This window comes from Momordica charantia, assembly GCF_013281855.1.
Source record: "Momordica charantia cultivar OHB3-1 chromosome 9 unlocalized genomic scaffold, Mcharantia_2.0 BLBB01000009.1, whole genome shotgun sequence".
NCBI lineage: Eukaryota > Viridiplantae > Streptophyta > Magnoliopsida > Cucurbitales > Cucurbitaceae > Momordica > Momordica charantia.
In genome coordinates, this window is record NW_028275167.1 from 8,392,040 (window position 1) to 8,410,663 (window position 18,624).

Below are 18,624 nucleotides of genomic sequence, written 5' to 3' on the forward strand. Positions count from 1 at the left end.
TTGATAATATTATGTGTTGTTATAGTGCTTCAATAAATCATAATAGTTTTGCTAAAGTGAGCATAGTTCAACGGTAATTGACATATACCTCCAATCAAAGGTTATGAGTTTGATCCCCCACCCCCACATGTTGTACTCAACCATTAAAACATATGTATATAGCTCACGTCCCGTGTAAGGTACTTCATTCAATGGAAGTACTCTTCCTTTTAATTCAACTTTCATTGCTTTCCTAAAATCATGTATTAGGTTTTATTTAGTTATTAAAAGAGCCTTACCATTTTAAGTTCAAAATCAAAGCAAAAATTTAAAGCCAAATTTTTTTTGTCTCAGACTTAATGCCCAAATGCCCAAAATACACTACTACAAAAACATCAAACACGGCTAGAAAAAATCATCATCCACAAAAATAGTCTTCATCGGGTATTAAATTTCTGTCGATATGTCGACATTTTCATGTGTCTATGGATTCCGCATGGACATAAGATGTGAATCATATTCTTATAGTATCACTAAAAAAAATTGACGATATAAAAAATATCAGAAACCTACAAAGACAAAGAAATAAAGCTACAAATAATAACATCCCTTCAAATGAGACAGATGCGAACCAAAGACCAAGTTTCTTACCGGAGTGACAAAGCTATGTATGAGCAAGAGGCTTGGTGAGATAGTCTGCTATTTGATCTTGAGAGGAGATGTGACGAATGCCCAGTTTTTCAATCAAGACTTGATCACGCATGAAGTGAGCATCAATTTCAATGTATTTAGTGCGAGCATGAAACACAAGATTGTGAGCAAGTGCTGCGACACTAATATTATCATACCATGTAGTAGGTATGGAAGTAATAGTCACGTGAAGTTCACGTATAAAAGAACGGATCCAAATAATTTCACATGCATAAAGCACGGTATTCAGATTTGGTTTTGGATCAAGCAACAACAGCTTCTTGGAAGACCAGAGCATTGGCAAAGAATACACAGTAATCACTAACAGATTTTCGATCATCGGGAGAAGCAACCAATTCAGCATCAGAATAACCAGTTAAAATAAGTGACGAGATGGGTTGGAGGGAGATGCCAAGGTGAAGATTTCCTTGAAGGTACCGAAGAACACGCTTTAAGGCATTCTAGCGGGAGTTTGTAGGAGCTTGTAAGAATTGGCTAGTTTTTTAACTACAAAAGCAATATCGGGGCAGGTGTGAAAGAGATATTGAAGGGAGCCGAAAGCATTGCGATAAAGACTAGGATTTGGCAAGAGATCTCCTTCGTTTAGGGATAAAGACTTGCCAAAGATTGATCATTGGCGTGTAGGAGCGAGTTTGATATGTTGGAGGTTTAATCTGTGTAGTAAATCTTGTACATAATGAGCTTGATTAAGAACGAGGCCAGTTGGTGTATGATAAACTTGAATGTCAAGAAAGTAATGAAGGAGACTGAGATCTTTGATGGCAAAGCTGGTACTTTGAAGTTGATGAATGATAGTCGCAAGTAGCTAGTTTTTTAGGGATCCCAGATGATGAGGTCATCAAAATAAACTAGGATGAAAATAATTCCATGAGAGGAATGGTGAATAAATAAGAGCGCATCAACTTTGGATTGAACAAATTACCAGCTAAGAAGAGCAATGCAAATATGATCATACCAAGCTTGTGGGGCTTGTCTAAGCCCATATAGAGTTTTGGATAGCTTACAGATGTGGTTAGGTAACTTATGATAAAAAAAAAAGAGGTTGTGGAGTAGAAACATATTCAATAAAACTCCCACGTAGAAATGCGTTTGTAATATCAAGTTGTTCGATAAGTCATTGTCAAGTAATAACTAAAGTAAGAACAATCCGCATGATGGATGGTTTGATTACCGGACTGTAAGTTTCTCCATAGTCAATTCTAGGTGTTTGGAGAGACCTTTAGTAATCAACGTACTTTAAGACGTTGAATGGTACCATTGACGTTCCGTTTGAGTTTATGCACCCATTTGGGGTCAACCAAATGCTGCTTCTGTGGGGGAGGAACCAAACCTAAGTGTTATTTGCTTGAAAAGCAGAAAATTATGTTTGCATTGCCTCTTGCCATTCTAGAGATTTTACTGCCTCATAAAATTTGGGTGTTTCACATTGGGACTGGTGGCGGGGAGACATTTTTGTCATATCGACAGTAACAAACAGTAGCATTATGACCCATTTTACCATATATTTGACAAACGGGACGAGTTTGGTTTAGATAAGGTGAGTATTTGCCTTTGCCACATAATTTCCCACGATTTTTGGGGTGATAAGGTGATCCATTGGTAGTTTGTGGGTGAGGAGGATGTGGTTTGTCAGTGGTGACAAGGTTGAGAGATACAAGAGAAATAGGTAGTGCAGTAACATTTTTAAGAGCCTGAAAACGTTTCTATCTTTGTTTAAAAGCCAAGAGTTCGAAACTGAATCTCACTCCACGACATGTTTTGGTTTCGAATAACATAGATGATTGGTGTATACTCTTCGTACAAACCACCAATAACATACTAAACAAATGATCTCATATCCATAGGGTAGCCAAACAAGTGAAGATTACCATGAAATTTCTTCATGGTAGAGAGATATTTACTCATTTTGGTAGTTTCTTTTCGAGTTTGTTGTAGCATTTAGTGATTGTAACCCTCTTGAGATCGAGATTGAACACAAAAGTATTCTTGAATGGCGTTCCAAAATCTTTTGCAACATTGTGGTCCATAACTTGAGCATCGAAACATTGAGTTATAAAGCCAGTGACAAGTAGCAAGTCAGCAGCAATCCAAATATCATATTCAAGATTAGGAACAAGCAAATCATTTAGTTCATCCTCTGATGGAGGGATGTTAATGGAAAACTCAGGGCATGGAGCATATCCTATTAAATGTCTTTTCTAACTTGGTCGAAGTTTCCTCTCTCAAACTTGGTCGAAGTCACTAGGTTAAAGGATATTTGTAAAAATAGGATTGCCCACCGGACAGTTGAGTGCTGGATAGACTCATTTTATTTTTAGTTTGAGTAGGAGGTAACTGGTTGGTGATGCTAAGGTAATATGAAATTTAAGTATATTAAAAGAATTAGGATATTGGGACAAGTCAACCATGGTCGAAATTCTCTCATACCAAATTTAGTTTCAGAGAGTTTGAAAGAAAAAGATTTGTAATATTTTCTCAATGTATTACAGAGAAAAGCTTCATCATATAAATAAGAAAGAAAGTTGAGAAATAAAGTACAGGGAGAAACGAAACCATGATTACAAAAACCACTACATTGACTACTCCTAACAAGTCTAAGATGAAAGAAAGACAAAAAGTAAACTTACTAAAAAAAAGTACAAGGATTGACTTTAGAAGAAAATAAAAGTAATATAGTAATTTTAATATTAATCATTTTTAATTTATTTAAAAAATGTAAAATATTTATTCGTTAAGTTAAATATTTATTACACATTTTTTATTTTTATCATTTTCTAGAAATATCCATCGACATCAACATTTCCATTGACATTTCTATAAAGTTGAAACCTCGACATTTTCATTGATACCGATATTTAAAATCTTAGTCTTTGATATGAAAACACCAAAATATTTATTTTTAAAAAAATAGAAATTCAATTCATGGAAGGCATCAATTTTAGAAAATTTGCAAATGACAGCCTTTTTCTATTAAATTTTGAAAACAGTATTTTTTTTATGTGATATAAAATTATGACGAATTTTAGTTTGATATATTAGTCAATAAATGAAAATGAGTATACTCGATCACTAATTAGATATAAATCACTCATTTGTTAGTATATTTGTTGTCAATTAGATTTCAAATCCATTGTTCTTGTAATTTTTGAAATTCTATACTTTAATTTTACCACTTTCTAAAGTTTTAAGGTCTAATTTGATTTATATTTTAGTTATTGACTTGATAAACTTAAACATTATATCTAACCCATTTAGTTAAGTATAGGGCAAAAATTAGTTTCTTTCTTCTTTTATTTGTTCCGTTTGAAAATTTTTTAAAATTTAGTAAATATTTGGGTCTCTTTCTCTTACTTTTTCGAGCAACATCAACAAAAAAAATGTCGAAGTATATAAACATATAAATATATCCATTGATAAATAGACATATTTAAATCTTATAAGAAAATGACAAAAGTTAGAGCTAAAAGCCTAAAATTATAAAAGTCGTTACAACCAATCAATCATAACTTCAAACTTTTAATTTGGATCATGACCCCAACAATTACAAAATCCTTACATTTAAGTCCTACCATTATGTTAAAAAAAAAAAAAATCTTACCATTATGATTCTATCAATGACAATTTAATTGCAACAATTTCATAAGGTGGAGGAGTATAATTTCAACAACTCTTATAATATAGGATGGTGTAGAGTCGAATTTAAAGTCTAATACCTTACGTAGTTAGAGTGGCTAAGGTGAATCGAAATCTTAATTTTTTTTTCTTTTTATCGAGTTTCATAAAACCTAAATCATCTCCTTGAAAAATTGATACCAAACACATCCATTGTTTAGAACAGTAGTCTATATTACACAAAGTTTCTATTAAATGCAATAAAAATTGGAAATATACGCATCAAAAAGAAAATATCCAAAGCAAGCACATTTAAAAAATAATCTACAAGTTTATCGATTCTTCATGCAGAGCCTGAAGATGATACACCTATATATCATCACTGTCAAAATAAATTCAAAGAAAAAAAAAGTGCAAAACTATCACTAAAATTGAACACATTACAATGAGCTACTAATTCACTCCATTACAAGACCTTAAACGCGATGTACAACAAAAGTATGATCTTACAAAAATTTATTCACAACTATTAACAATTTTAGTCGTACAACAAAATTCAAGGTGTATGCAATAAAACCTACAAAATATAGAAACTGACTCTGATGTTGCTACAAGTCTACGGTGGAGCACTCTTATTTGTCCAATTTCATCTCACCGATCTTCAAAAAGTCGATCTTGTGGCCGATTCAATCAAGCCATTTTAAGATATGTTTAATTGATGATAGTATCATGAAGAATGAAGTTAGTGAAATGATGATAAATACAATATTAGTGATTCTTCGAGGACTAAAAACATGATCTATCCTCGAAAACATGATCTAAGAATTCAAGTGAGGATTTACATTTCTATACATAAGATAGAGAAAAAAAGGGAGCTAAAAAAAGGCCAAAGGGATGGTGGTAGTTGAATCTCTGTGCAGTTCTCTACTATTCTTAGTTCATTTGAATCTAGTTGCTATGTTGACCAATTGGAGAACCTTCATGTAACTCCGTGATCTTCCTAGTGCTTTTCAATTCTCTTAATGAAAAGTGAATTGTTTCTTATCGAAGAAAAAGAAGCAAAAAAATAATCTAGATGCTATGCTAAAATTCCTTTGAAAACTGAGGGATTCTATGACAACTTTTCCTAATTATATTTGGAAGGAAGAAGAAATGTACAGGAAGCTGCGTCAGAAGTAGTCAGAGAATCCCCCCTCCCTGTCAGATCCTGCACAAAGTAAATGGAACATTGTTATTAAACTAAATAGAGAATCCCCCCTCCCTGTCAGATCCTGCATAAAGTAAATGGAACACTGTTAACTAAATGCATTAGCAGCAACAAGAGCTTTGATCTCACAAGGAGGAACTTTTGCGAGAGCTACGAATAGAGTAAGAGTGAGTTTTGGATGTTTAACAATAAATTAAGTGCTTTGATAAAATCACTAGTCGACTACTTAAAAATTTCTTAAAATTACTTTTATCTAGGAAACCAAACACCAAACAGATCTTGAGAAGTGTTTTGATCTATTAAAAACAGTTTTCACCGTTCCGAAGCTCATATTTGAAAAGGGAATACTTTGCTAACATTTTGATCAATCACAAAAAACAACTGCCATCAACACCGTTACACCAAAATATAACTAAAATTCAAGGGAGAGATCTATATACGTACATATATACCAATCATGGTTGGACTATTTAACAGATCTATATGACGAGTACGGCTATATATACAATAGCATCTTGAAGAGAAGAAATGAAAAACGTCTACATTTTAAGAGACAAGAACTGTTCCTTTCGAATATAAGCATTTAGAAGATAAACTATTGCAACAGGCTACAAAATTTACATGTCTTACAATGGATTCATTGGTGCTGAAATACACTGGATCATTGTAAAACGGAAATACCTGGAATTTCGGCAGCTGAAATATCCTGCACTAGCAGCTGAAAAGAGTTGGTGGGACCAAATGAAGAGAAAGTTGGTGGAGGCGGACTTGGAACTGGAAAGGTGAAATCAAACTCAGTCGATGATGAATCGGAGCAACTAGATGTGGCATCCGTCGAAACCTCGTATGGAATAGAACTAGATGCATCTGAGTTTGAAGTATTCACGAGCGTTTTCATCTCCACAATTTGGTTTGACATGCAACGTATCATCCTGTTACACACTAGATCAGATTGGTATTATCAAAATAACATGTTAGTAGATAATAGATATTATCATCTTTGATACTTTCAGTTAAATCAGCAACTCTTTTAACTTTTCCAAGATCTGCCATCGTCCTCCCCGCGATTTTTAATCCCCCAAATTCCTCTACCTGATAGCATAATTTGCTTATTTATATTATTGAATGGATGATTTATATGTCCCTACATCATGGGGACCTAGGGGGATAAGTTGGAGGATTTGAAATTTATGCCTTACGAAAAAATTCTCATTTTATCTAATAGGCACAAGGATATATAGCCCCAAGCAAGGGAAGAATGAGGGGCCTGCGTGTAATAGATTTGTAATTGTTGTGGGCCCAGGGCATATAAATTCGTTATGGGGCCAGAGAAAATGATGTAGCATCTACTATAAGGTCATATGGAGCTACGAGATAAGACTTGAGAAAACGAGTGCAGGGGTGCACATTTACAATTCTCAACGTACGAGTTTGAAACATAAGTTTTAGATTTCAAGGAGTGTGCTTGAAATTGTGTTAAACCATGCTGATAGAATTGCATTTATCTCCTCCACTGCTTTTCATGTTCTCTTGATTCCAGTATATTTTGTGCATCATCTCCTTCCATGTGCTATGTGATAGCTTGTTGTACACATGAAATACATTTGTAACACTTCACACAGAATCTTACACAAATCATTATCCATGATTCCATCTGTCAGCTTACTCTCAAATAGGCAATAGGAGTGTATAATTTATGTAGGAAGAAACGGAAATTATCCAATGGGTTATTAGTTACTTGCAGAGGAAGACACTTTATTATTGCTAAAGCTGACGCACTGCAATGCACTTCCAATACCACTTCCTAAATAAACTGGTTAAACAAAAGCCTGAAGTTCATAGCTATGTGTGACAAATCCGTTTTATTTAACACGAGGCCATAAAAAATTTTGGGATATGCAAGCTGATTCTAGCTACTGGAAGTCGAGGACATGATGGTCAATCTTTTGAATTCGAGCACCTTCTCAATTCCATCAAATTGAAACTGATAACATAGCCCTAAATTATAAACGGGTAGGAAAAACAAATAATAAAATAACTATTTATAGAAATATGAAAAGAAACAATTATGTTTTTTTACTAGAAACCAAGCTCTCATTGAGAAAAATGAAACAAAATACAAGGGTATACAAAAAATCAGCCCCTCAAAAGGAGTCTAAACTAACAAACATTGAGCCTGTGAAAACGAGCACTCCTAAAGGATATGATCGAGATCCTCCGTTGTAGACTTGCACAAACTGCACCATTGAGGGCCCAACACAAAGGAAAATGCGTATGAATACGATCTAAGGGGTTAACTCTCCCATGCAAAACTTGTCGACAAAGAATTTGACTTTCTTAGAGATCTTAACCTTCCAAAGAGGATAAAGAAAGGGATCTAGAAGGGAAGGGACACAAAGTCTGGAACAAAGAGCTACAAGAAAGCCTCGAAAGGGATTGGGGTCCTAGAAATGAACATCTCTCCTCCCTAGACCCAATTGAACATTACCCAAACGAGAAAGAAGGGCCGACACTTTCACCGTCTCTTGTCCAATAAAGGACGACAGAAATCTAATGATAAAGAAGAGTTAAAATGCAACCACTTATCAAAAAGATGATATAAAAGAGGGAACAAAGCATAAAAAGGCTTATCTCCCATCCAACAATCCTCCCAAAAATAAATATATGTACCTTCCCCGAGATAGCAATTTACAAAATTGAGAGGGCAAGGGGAAACCTAAGTAAATAGCATTCCAAGGACAGACCGTATTTACTCACTATGATCCTATGTCATAAAGGATCTGGTTCCCTAAAGAAACGTCATAGTCATTTGGCCAACAAGACCTCATTACGCAGCATTAGATTACCAATGCCCAAACCCCTGGATCGAGAGGACGCGGAACGATCTCCTACCTAATCAAATGGAAACCATCCCCTTCATTAACTCATTCCCATGAGAAGTCTCATGAATTTCTCAAGCCTTTTGCTCATCAAAATAAGTAGGGGTGATCATCGATCGGTCGAAGCCAATTTTAGACTCAAACTGCCACCGATAACTGACAAGTCAATATGTGTCAGTCGGAGCTCGTCGGGTTTTGAACATTATACAATTCCAACCGACCAGTTACACGGGCGGTCAGTCGGTTTTGGTCGGTTTAAAGATGAAGAAGTGGGAGGAGAAGAAAACGAGAGAAGAAAAAAAGAAAGGAAGATAAGAGAAGAGGCGGAGGAAGAGAGGCGAGGGAGCCGGGCGCCAGCGGCAAAGTGAGGAAGGCAGAATTGCAACGACACAACACAACACGAACTTGAAGAATCACGGACACATAAGGGAAGGTGAGGGGCAACCAAGAACAAAAGAAAATTTAGAACCAATACCTTTCACTACTTCAGCGTAGGTTGTGCCCTGTTTCTACCTTTGAATATGAATGTCAGAGTCTTTCCCCATCATAGCTTGTTTATATCTTGAGATTTCTCTCATCTGCCGTTCAGCATTCCTAGCAGAAAATTTTTTTAGCATAGACCAAAAGTCATTCCATCCTGACATATTAGAGCAAGCCGCCGGAACTAATATGACTCTTCTTCCTCCAATAAATGGCCAAATAATCCATGAAAGTGTTGGATTTATCAGTATTTGTGTAAATATTAGTTGTTAATATTTAGTCTTTATTGTTAATATTTAGCCTTTATGGTATTTATTGTTAATATTTCGGCTTTTGTTCAGGACAAGTTGTTTATTTAAAATGGTCCAAATCTCAATGGACAATGGTAGAGAAATGTTTGGTGACAGTCATGGTGACTCAAGTATAAAGAAAATTCAACAAATCCTAAAATTGCTATCCTCCAATTTACCTTCTAATAACTCATGTGTATCTCTGACACAAACAGGTATTTATTCTAATGCTTTCTCATGTAGTAACTCATCTCCATGGATTATAGATTCTAGAGCTTCTGATCATATGACAAGTTATTCTAATCTCTTTGAATCATACATTCCTTCATATTCCAATGAAAAAGTTAGAATTGCAGATGGTAGTTTTTCTTCTGTTGCAGAAAAAGGAACCATTAAATTGACTGAGACCCTTTCATTAAAGTCTGTCCTCCATGTTCCACAATTAGCTTGTAATCTTTTATCTGTCAACCAACTTTCTAAAGATTCTAACTGTAGTGTTACTTTCTTTGAATCCCATTGTATTTTTCAGAATCAGAACTCGGAGAGGATAATTGGCCGCGGTAGGATGATTGATGGTCTCTACTACTTTGATGAAGGTACTTTTAGTAATAAAATAACTCAGGGTCTTAGTAGTATTAGTTCTCTTTCTGTTAGGGAACAAATTATGCTTTGGCATCGTAGACTAGGACATCCCAGTTTTTTCTATTTAAAATATCTGTTTGCAAAGTTATTCAAGGGAATTGATTGTTCATCTTTTAATTGTGAAAGTTGTATTTTAGCAAAAAATCATCGCTCCACATATTTTCCAAAACCTTATAAAGCTTCCAAACCATTTTACTTAATTCACAGTGATGTTTGGTGTCCTTCTAAAATTAGTACTCATAGTGGAAGAAGATGGTTTATTACTTTCATTGACGATCATACTCGCCTGTCTTGGGTTTATTTAATGTCAAAAAAATCTGAGGTGAAAGACATTTTCAAAAACTCTTATGAGATGATTGAAACTCAATTTCAATCAAAAATTTGTATTTTACATTCTGATAATGGAACTGAGTATTTTAATGAGTTTTTGGGAAATTTTTTGAAAGAAAAAGGTATGGTTCATCAGTCTACTTGTCGGGATACTCCTCAACAAAATGGGATTGTTGAAAGAAAAAATAGGCATTTACTTGAAGTGGCACGTGCTACAATGTTTTCCATGCATGTTCCAAAATATTTATGGGGGGAAGCGGTTCTCACAGCGACCTACCTAATAAATAGAATGCCTACTAAAGTTTTAAATTTCAAAACTCCCATTGAGTCCTTTAAAAATGTTTTTCCAACATCCCGCATATATTCTGATCTACCTTTTAAGGTTTTTGGGTGTACAACTTACGTTCACACACCTAGTCATTTAAGGTCGAAACTTGACCCTTGCGCTATTAAATGTATTTTCTTAGGCCATGCTTCAGGTCAAAAAGGTTAAACTTTTTGTGAGTATGAATGTGTCCTTTTTAGAAAAGCAACCATATTTTATCCAAAATTCTCTTCAGGGGGAGAAAATGAATTTGGAAGATAATTTTTGGGATATTTCTCTTCCTAGTCCCATCTGTTCAGATTCTACTAGTCATTCGATGCCAAGTATAGAAACTGTCCAATCAGGGGGAGAAATACTACAAAACGATTCTACGAATCCTAGTTATGAGTTAGAGTTTTATACTAGAAGGAAATTCAATCAGAGGAACCAAGATCAAATAGTTACTCCTTCACAAAATCAATATGAGACTTCGAGAAATGAAACTGAACTATCTGATAATCCTCCCTCTTCAACTTTGTCTGGTAATCCCGGTAATCCCTCCTCTTCAAATTTTAAAAATAATTCACTTGTTGTCTCTAACCTTGATGTTCCCATAGCCATTAGAAAAGGCGTTCCAAATTGTACCAAATATCCTATTTTGAACTACATTTCATATGAAAAACTATCAAATAGTCATAAGGCCTTCACATCTAGGATAGCTAATTTGTTTGTTCCAAGGAATATACATGAAGCTTTAGAAGATCCAAATTGGAAACTAGCTGTTATGGAGGAGATGAATGCTCTAAAGCAAAACAGTACTCGGGAGATAGTAGAGTTGCCAAAAGATAAGAAACCAGTAGGATGTAAATGGGTGTTTACCGTAAAGTGTAATGCAGATGGTAGCATCGAAAGATACAAGGCTAGATTGGTAGCTAAAAGTTTCACTCAAACCTACGGGATAGATTATCAGGAAACGTTTGCTCCTGTTGCAAAAATTAACTCTATTAGAGTTCTTTTTGTCTCTTGCAGTTTATTTAGATTGGCCTCTCCACCAGCTTGATGTGAAAAATGTTTTTCTTAATGGTAACCTTGAGGAAGAAGTTTTTATGAATTTGCCTCCAGGTTTTGGAAAGGAACTCGGATGGAATAAAATCTGCAGATTAAGGAAATCTCTCTATGGCCTCAAACAGTCTCCTAGAGCTTGGTTCGAACGATTTGGAAAAGTCATATCGAGTTATGGATTTCTTCAAAGTCAAGCTGACCATACTATATTTTATAAACACTCTCAGAATAATAAAATATCAATTCTGATTGTTTATGTAGATGATATTATTCTCACTGGTGATGATGAAACAGGACTAACCGATCTTAAGAAAAATCTGGCAAGTGAGTTTCAAATCAAGGACTTGGGAACATTAAAATATTTTCTAGGGATGGAATTTGCAAGATCGAAGAAAGGTATATTCGTTAATCAAAGAAAATATGTTCTTGACTTACTTGGAGAAACAAGATTGCTTGGTTGCAGGATCGCAGAAACTCCTATTGAACCTAACTTGAAATTACAAGCAGCAAATGCAGAAGAAATAAAGGATAGGGAACAATACTAGAGACTTGTGGGAAGATTAATTTATCTGTCACATACGCGACCAGATATTGCATTTGCTGTAAGTATGGTAAGTCAATTCATGCATGCACTTGGACCAACTCATTTTGAAGCTGTCTACAGAATCTTGAGATATTTGAAGGGAACTCTTGGAAAAGGTATTTTATTCGAAAAGAATAACCATTTCCAAGTAGAAGTTTATACTGATGCAGATTGGGCTGGAAGTACTACCGATAGAAGATCTACTTCTGGTTACTGTTTCTTTGTTGGAGGAAATCTAGTTATATGGAAGAGCAAAAAACAAAATGTAGTGGCCAGGAGTAGTGCTGAAGCAGACTTTAGAGCATTGGCTCATGGAAGTTGTGAAGGTATATGGATCAGAAGGATGCTCGAAGAATTGAAGATTCCTCAGTCGACACCTATACGGATTTATTGTGACAATACGTCTGCCATATCTATAGCTCATAACCCTGTGCTACATGACCGAACCAAACATACCAAGGTTGACAAACATTTTATTACAGAGAAGATTGATGCAGGTGCAATATGTATCCCTTATCTTTCAACAGCAGAGCAAATTGCCGATGTTTTAACTAAGGGACATCCAAAGAAACAATTCGATAGTTTAATCAGCAAGCTGGCTATGGACGACATCTTCAAACCAGCTTGAGGGGGAGTGTTGGATTTATCAGTATTTGTGTAAATATTAGTTGTCAATATTAGTTGTCAATATTAGTTGTTAATATTTAGCCTTTATGGTATTTATTGCTTTCCTTGTTTGTAGTAGGTCATTCTCCTATATAAAAAGATCTAAGTTACATGTTTGAATATAGCAGAATATTTTTATTCTCTCAAATTCATAGAAACAAACCAAGAATGCCTAATCTTCAACTTACGAATACTACAAGTACCATATTCATTTCGCTCATGATGAAAGGAGGAGGAATGAAGCGGTTTGTGAACTAAACTTGCCATGTGATTCTCAAACCAAAGAAATTGGGCTGGATGAAGAGAGAGCATCTCTTTTCTGTTCACGTCTTCAAGCATAAAACGGTCCTTTTCAGCCCAAATGCAAAAAAACTTAACATCAATTCGACAACTACTAACCTCCATTATGCAGAAACTAGTATCAAAAAGTTCGCCTTCCAAACAATCCAATCGATGGATACAGAACACCTAAGATGAAGCCTCCGAACAATCTTGCTTCAGCGACCTTAGAAGAGGGGGAGAGAGAGGAGAGAGAAGAGAGAGAGGAACATACTTACCTTGGTTGAGATGTTTTCTCTTAGAATCCTATAACTGTAATCTATGACCTCATATGATTTTTTAGAATAGGTGTTATCATATGTCATAGGAAAAAAAAGTATCTTCAGGTCTATTGGCTTCGGTGAGTTCCTCTGAATTTCGTGTCCCCCAGTCCGCCCACATTCAACATAGCAGATATATATGAATATCAAGCTGAGGATGCATTTGAATTAGCTACTTAAACTCGAGGACTTTTTATTTTTTCTTTTTTGGCAGGAGGGAATTTGATGTAGTTAGCTAGCCTCTATTTCTTTCGGTATCTGTTAGTTAAGTTTGTAACATTCTTATTTTAGTTAGCTAGCTCTGTTACTTTCAGTTGGCTCCCTATAAAAGCCAACCTCCCCTGTTTTAAGGGCATGAATTAATTCAGTAAAGATTTTCTTCAATTGGTTTACACCACAAAGACAATAGAGCCCCACCACGACAAAATAAAGGAATTAAAGGATGGACAAGTGAGAAACAATTATGCCTTTCAATTTTTAGACAAAACTTTCCATATATGCTTTGATAACGAAAAGAGATATGCTGTAACCACTATTTTCCACACTTGATTCAAATATCAAGAGGTGAAAATGTTGTATGCTTTTAAGAGGCACAATGCCAGTATTACCTGTTTATGCAGTCTTGAAGTTGATGCACCTTCCTTTTGGTTTCTTTGAGTTTTTTACGTCCTTCCTCACTTGCTTTTTGTACTACAACATACTTCGTTTCACACTCATTAGCTCTTTGCCTTTCAGCTTGCAACAGGGCCTGTTCACGTGAATGTGTTCTGCCAACTTTTAGTCAAGAACAACAAAACTAAGACTTATGATAAAAACAGAAGATATTCTTAAAAAAAACTGACTGTAAACAATTTTCATTCTTTGATACCTTTGATACCTTTGTAAAGGGAACAAGAAACTCCGATTCATTTTTTTTATTTCATGTTAAATACAATATAGTATGAAGGAGGCTTGAAATTTTAACCTTTCAGCTTCAAAAATAAATTATTCTTCCATTGTTTATCTAGACGCAATCCTATTAGACATTTCTATTGCAATTATCTAATAAAAGTTAACGTAATATCTAATATGGCATCGGTGATATTCCAGAACCTATATGACATTACGGGCTTATCTCACATATATAAATTTCCATGACAGCACTTTTTAATCCAGCACCTACTACCATTTCATTCTCTTCAATCTCAGCAGTCACCAATTGCTCCGCCTATATTGCTTAAACAATGCAAGATGTTGACTGCACCATGCTATTGAAACATGAATCAAGCCCATTAAAATAGTTTGTTATTCTTCCTTTATTTACAACTGTTGGTCTCCCTCTAGCTGACAAAACTAATTTTCTGAAGTTGGTGTCTAAGAAACCAACCTATCTAGCTAATGTATATGTCTAACATAACACAATATTTAACCCTTGTTTTTCTTCTCTTGCATATATACTTCCCCAAGATATAAAGTTTAGAAATATGAAGAACGAAAAGTAGCCTTTAGAAACACAGACAAGAAGAAAGAAAGAAATACAATATTAGTCAATGTTGATTGAATCAGAGTTACCTTTAGATTAGCCACTTCTGCTCGGAGAGTCTCTACCTTTTCAGCATCTTTAACCGGACTAGATGGTTCTTTAACAATAAAATATGCTTCTTCTATTACTTTTGGAGAAACATGGCTTTCCTTGGCAATCATTTCAATTGTTTCATCAATCATGTCTGAGCTACTATTAAGGAACGAACAAGGCAAATCCTCCTCGGTTTCTTCTGAGTTGGTCTGTAATCAACATTTTGAATTATCGTATAAGAAGAAAGTAATGTTTCAAAATAATAACAATTCGATAGAATTCTCATTGATGAGCCAAAATGGCTTATTTATAGGTTACAAACTACGTTATGGTAGCTACAATTAAGGAATAATAAAACAAATTTAAAACAACCTAACAACTCCTATATACATCAACCTAACAGATTACATACATATTTCTATACTCCACTCAAGTTGGTGCAAAGATATCATGCATTCCCAACTTGCTTATAAGTTCATCGAAGGTTGGTTTGAACAATCCTTTAGTTATAATATTTGTAGTTTGGTCTCCAGTCTCTGAATTTTTCTTGATAAAGTATCGATCAACTTCTATGTGCTTTGTGTGATGACATTGTACTAGATGTTGAGCAATGCTTATTGCTACTTTGCTATCACAAAATAGTTTCATAGGTGAAATGACTTCAAGTTTCAATTCTCTGATTATGCAGCAAATCCATAACATTTCGCAACACCATTAGCCATTGCCCAATACTGTGCTTCTACACTACATCGTGCCACTACATTTTGCTTCTTGCTGCGCCATATTACTAAATTTCTCTACACATACGTACAATATCCCAATATAGATTTTCTATCTGTTACAGCTCTGCACAATTAGCGTCCGTGTAGGCTTTTACGGTCTTGTTTTCTCCCTTTCTAAAGAGGAGTCCTCTATCGGGACAGCCCTTCAAGTATCTTGGTATCTCATATGCTGCCTCAAGGTGTTCCTCAAAGGGTCTATGCAAAATTAGCTCACCATACTCACTGCACAAGCTATGTCCCGACGAGTCTGAGATAGGTAGATTAGCTGGCCACCTAACCTTTGATACCTTTAAACACCCACTCAGGTACCTTGAAACACGTCTCCTAATTTATTTGTAGCGTCAATCGGAGTTTCTGCTGGTTGACAACTACTCATGTCTGCATCCTTGAGGAGGTCTTGGACATATTTTTGTTAACATACCGAAACTCCTTGTTTCGACTACTTCCATGACTGGAAAATATTTCATCTACCAAGTCTTTAATCTCGAATTCTTGGGAGAGTTTGTTCTTCAATTTGTTTGTTTCTTCTTGATCATCACCCGTGATGAGTATGTCGTCTACATAGACAATTAGTACTGTTATCTTTCATCACCCATGGAGAGTTTAGCGCATTGTTATCTATACTGCATTTTCATTCCCCTACCAGCGAGTCGGATAGTAGGTGTTGGTTGTTGGATATCTCCGGTTCTTTTACAATGGCATCAATTTGCAAGATGACCAACGGTGCTCCACTGCCAAACACCTTATTTAAAGCTATTTGGAAAACTAAATGTCGAAAGAAGGTCAGCCTCTTTACTTGGATTCTCATCTATGGGAAAGTAAACACGAATGACGTTCTACAGAAGAAGCTTCCTAGCTTCAGTTTGATGCCCTCGGTTTGTGCCCTCTACCAATCCAATGAAGAGAGTATGATGCACATTTTTTTCTTCTGTTCCTTTGCCAGGCAGTGTTGGAATTCTTTGTTTGAGGAATTTAATTTGGCTTGGGTTTTTGGAAATGAGATGGCAGATATGATGTAGTTGGCAGTTCTGTTTTAGTTACTTTTAGTTTAGTTGATGATTAGTTGGGTTGGTTAGTTGTTTGTTGTTTAGTTGGGTTGGTTAGTCAAAGCCTTCCTAGCCTCCTTGCTTAAATAACAAGTCTTTTCTTTGTAGAAGATCATCTTATCATTCTTAATAAAATTCTCCCTTTGGAGTTACACCAAATTGGTATCAGAGCATCAAGAATCTTGGGCTCCTTTTGGATATGGCCGGCAAGAAAGTTATTCCAGCTGGAGGGGATTCTTCTCTCGACGACAATCGTGGTGGAAAATGCAGCCGTCCTCTCTCCACGATCATCGACCAATAGTTGAAGGTGCTGTAGAGAATTTGCAGCGGAATGTGGTAGAGATTAAGCAAATCTTGAGCGTTTTGGTGGACAAGATTGACAACTTGCAAGAACATCAAGATCAGCCAAGAAAGAGGAACGGTAAGGACATTCATGGGCAAGGGATTGTTACTGGGAGAGGGGAACAGCAAGCAGTCCCAAGAATGTATCAAGAACCCCTCCCTTTTCAAGGTTCTCCCCGTCCCTCGGCGTACCCAACTCTAACATGATCCTACACTTGAATTAGCACAAGATAACCCAGGTATGTTCCAAGATCCTTTTCCCGCCCCATTTCGGTATCCAGAACCTCGTCGGTTGTACAACAATCCACGCCGGAATTGTATGGTTAACTGACGAAGGGGTACTCCACTTGATTCCTTGAGTGAAGATGATGAGTATCCGGAATGGGAAATGAATCGCAGGGGCAACCAACGACATAACCCAAGGTATCGTGAACCTAACGAGTATAAAATGAAAGTTGACCTCCCTGTTTTTTATGGTAAACTTGACATTGAAGGTTTTCTTGAGTGGATCAAGAATGTTGAAAGTTTCTTTGGATATATGAACACCCCGGATCATAAAAAAGTCGACCTTGTTGCCTTAAAACTCAAAGGTGGAACTTCCGCTTGGTGGGAGCAATTGCTCTTAAGAAACGACAATGCAGGGGTTCGAACATAGGAACTCCTGGCTCTGATACCATAAAAACTAAGGATAGAGACACCAAAGAGACATACACGAGAAAAGAGAGAAGAAATAAATTCTCAAATTGATTGATCAAAGATGAGGAATAGAGGCACTATTTATAGGTTACAAGAGGAAACAAAATCTAGGAATAACCTCCTAACTTCCCTAACAAAAAAAGGAGATTTATTTGCTAAATTTAAACACAAAATCTAAACAACTTTAAAACAACTTCTAACTAAGTCCACATGATCTTAACTTCTAACTAATTCAACAATTGCAGACAAACCGGCAACGGTTTGGAAAACAACCCATAAAAACATGGGAAAAAATGAGAAAATTAATGCGAGCAAGATTTCTTCCCATTAACTATGAACATGTCCTTTGCAACCAATACCACAATTGTAGACAGGGGAGCCGATCCATTGCCGACTACAATGAGGAATTCCACCGCTTAGGTGCTAGGACTAACTTGGGGGAAACTGACCAATATCAAGTAGCGCAGTTCGTGGGAGGCCTACAGACTGACATCAAGGAACGGCTACAAATTCAACCCATTGGATTCTTAGATGAAGCCAATTGCCACAGCCTTAACAATCGAAGAACAAATTGGCAACCGATTTAAATACCAATATCAATGCCGTTCCGCTGATGCAGATGTTGCTGGATTCAAGAAAGGCACGTCAACCGTGGATAAAACCGTAAACCAAGGTGTGGCTTCTAGCTCTAAAACGAAGGGGTGTGATGACATTAAAGTGGGGGACCAAACCAAGAAACTTAACAATACTTATGGCCGTCCCATGTTGGGAAAATGTTTTCGGTGTGGCCAAGTTGGTCATTTATCAAATGAATGTCCCCAAAGAAAGACAATCAACTTCGTGGAAGATGGTGACAATC

The 18,624-nt window shown here is 35.9% G+C and overlaps 1 protein-coding gene across 6 annotated transcripts in view; it reads right to left on the reverse strand.

Annotated features, from left to right (window-relative positions):
* Nucleotides 1-4,697: 4,697 nt before the first annotated feature.
* Nucleotides 4,698-18,624, reverse strand: part of XIJ (P-loop containing nucleoside triphosphate hydrolases superfamily protein) — an 82,632-nt gene continuing 68,705 nt past the window's right edge. For 2 of the 6 annotated variants that reach the window (XM_022300894.2, XM_022300895.2), the window contains 4 exons: nucleotides 14,896-15,108; nucleotides 13,953-14,092; nucleotides 6,191-6,441; nucleotides 4,698-5,509 (listed from right to left, as the gene is read on the reverse strand). In XM_022300894.2, the coding sequence (XP_022156586.1) occupies nucleotides 5,472-5,509; nucleotides 6,191-6,441; nucleotides 13,953-14,092; nucleotides 14,896-15,108 (642 nt within the window). In that variant the 3' untranslated portion in view covers nucleotides 4,698-5,471. Of the gene's footprint in view, nucleotides 5,574-6,190; nucleotides 6,452-8,863; nucleotides 8,983-13,952; nucleotides 14,093-14,895; nucleotides 15,109-18,624 lie in introns of those variants that run through there. The other 4 variants (XM_088117304.1, XM_088117305.1, XM_022300896.2 and 1 more) reach the window with 4 other exon arrangements.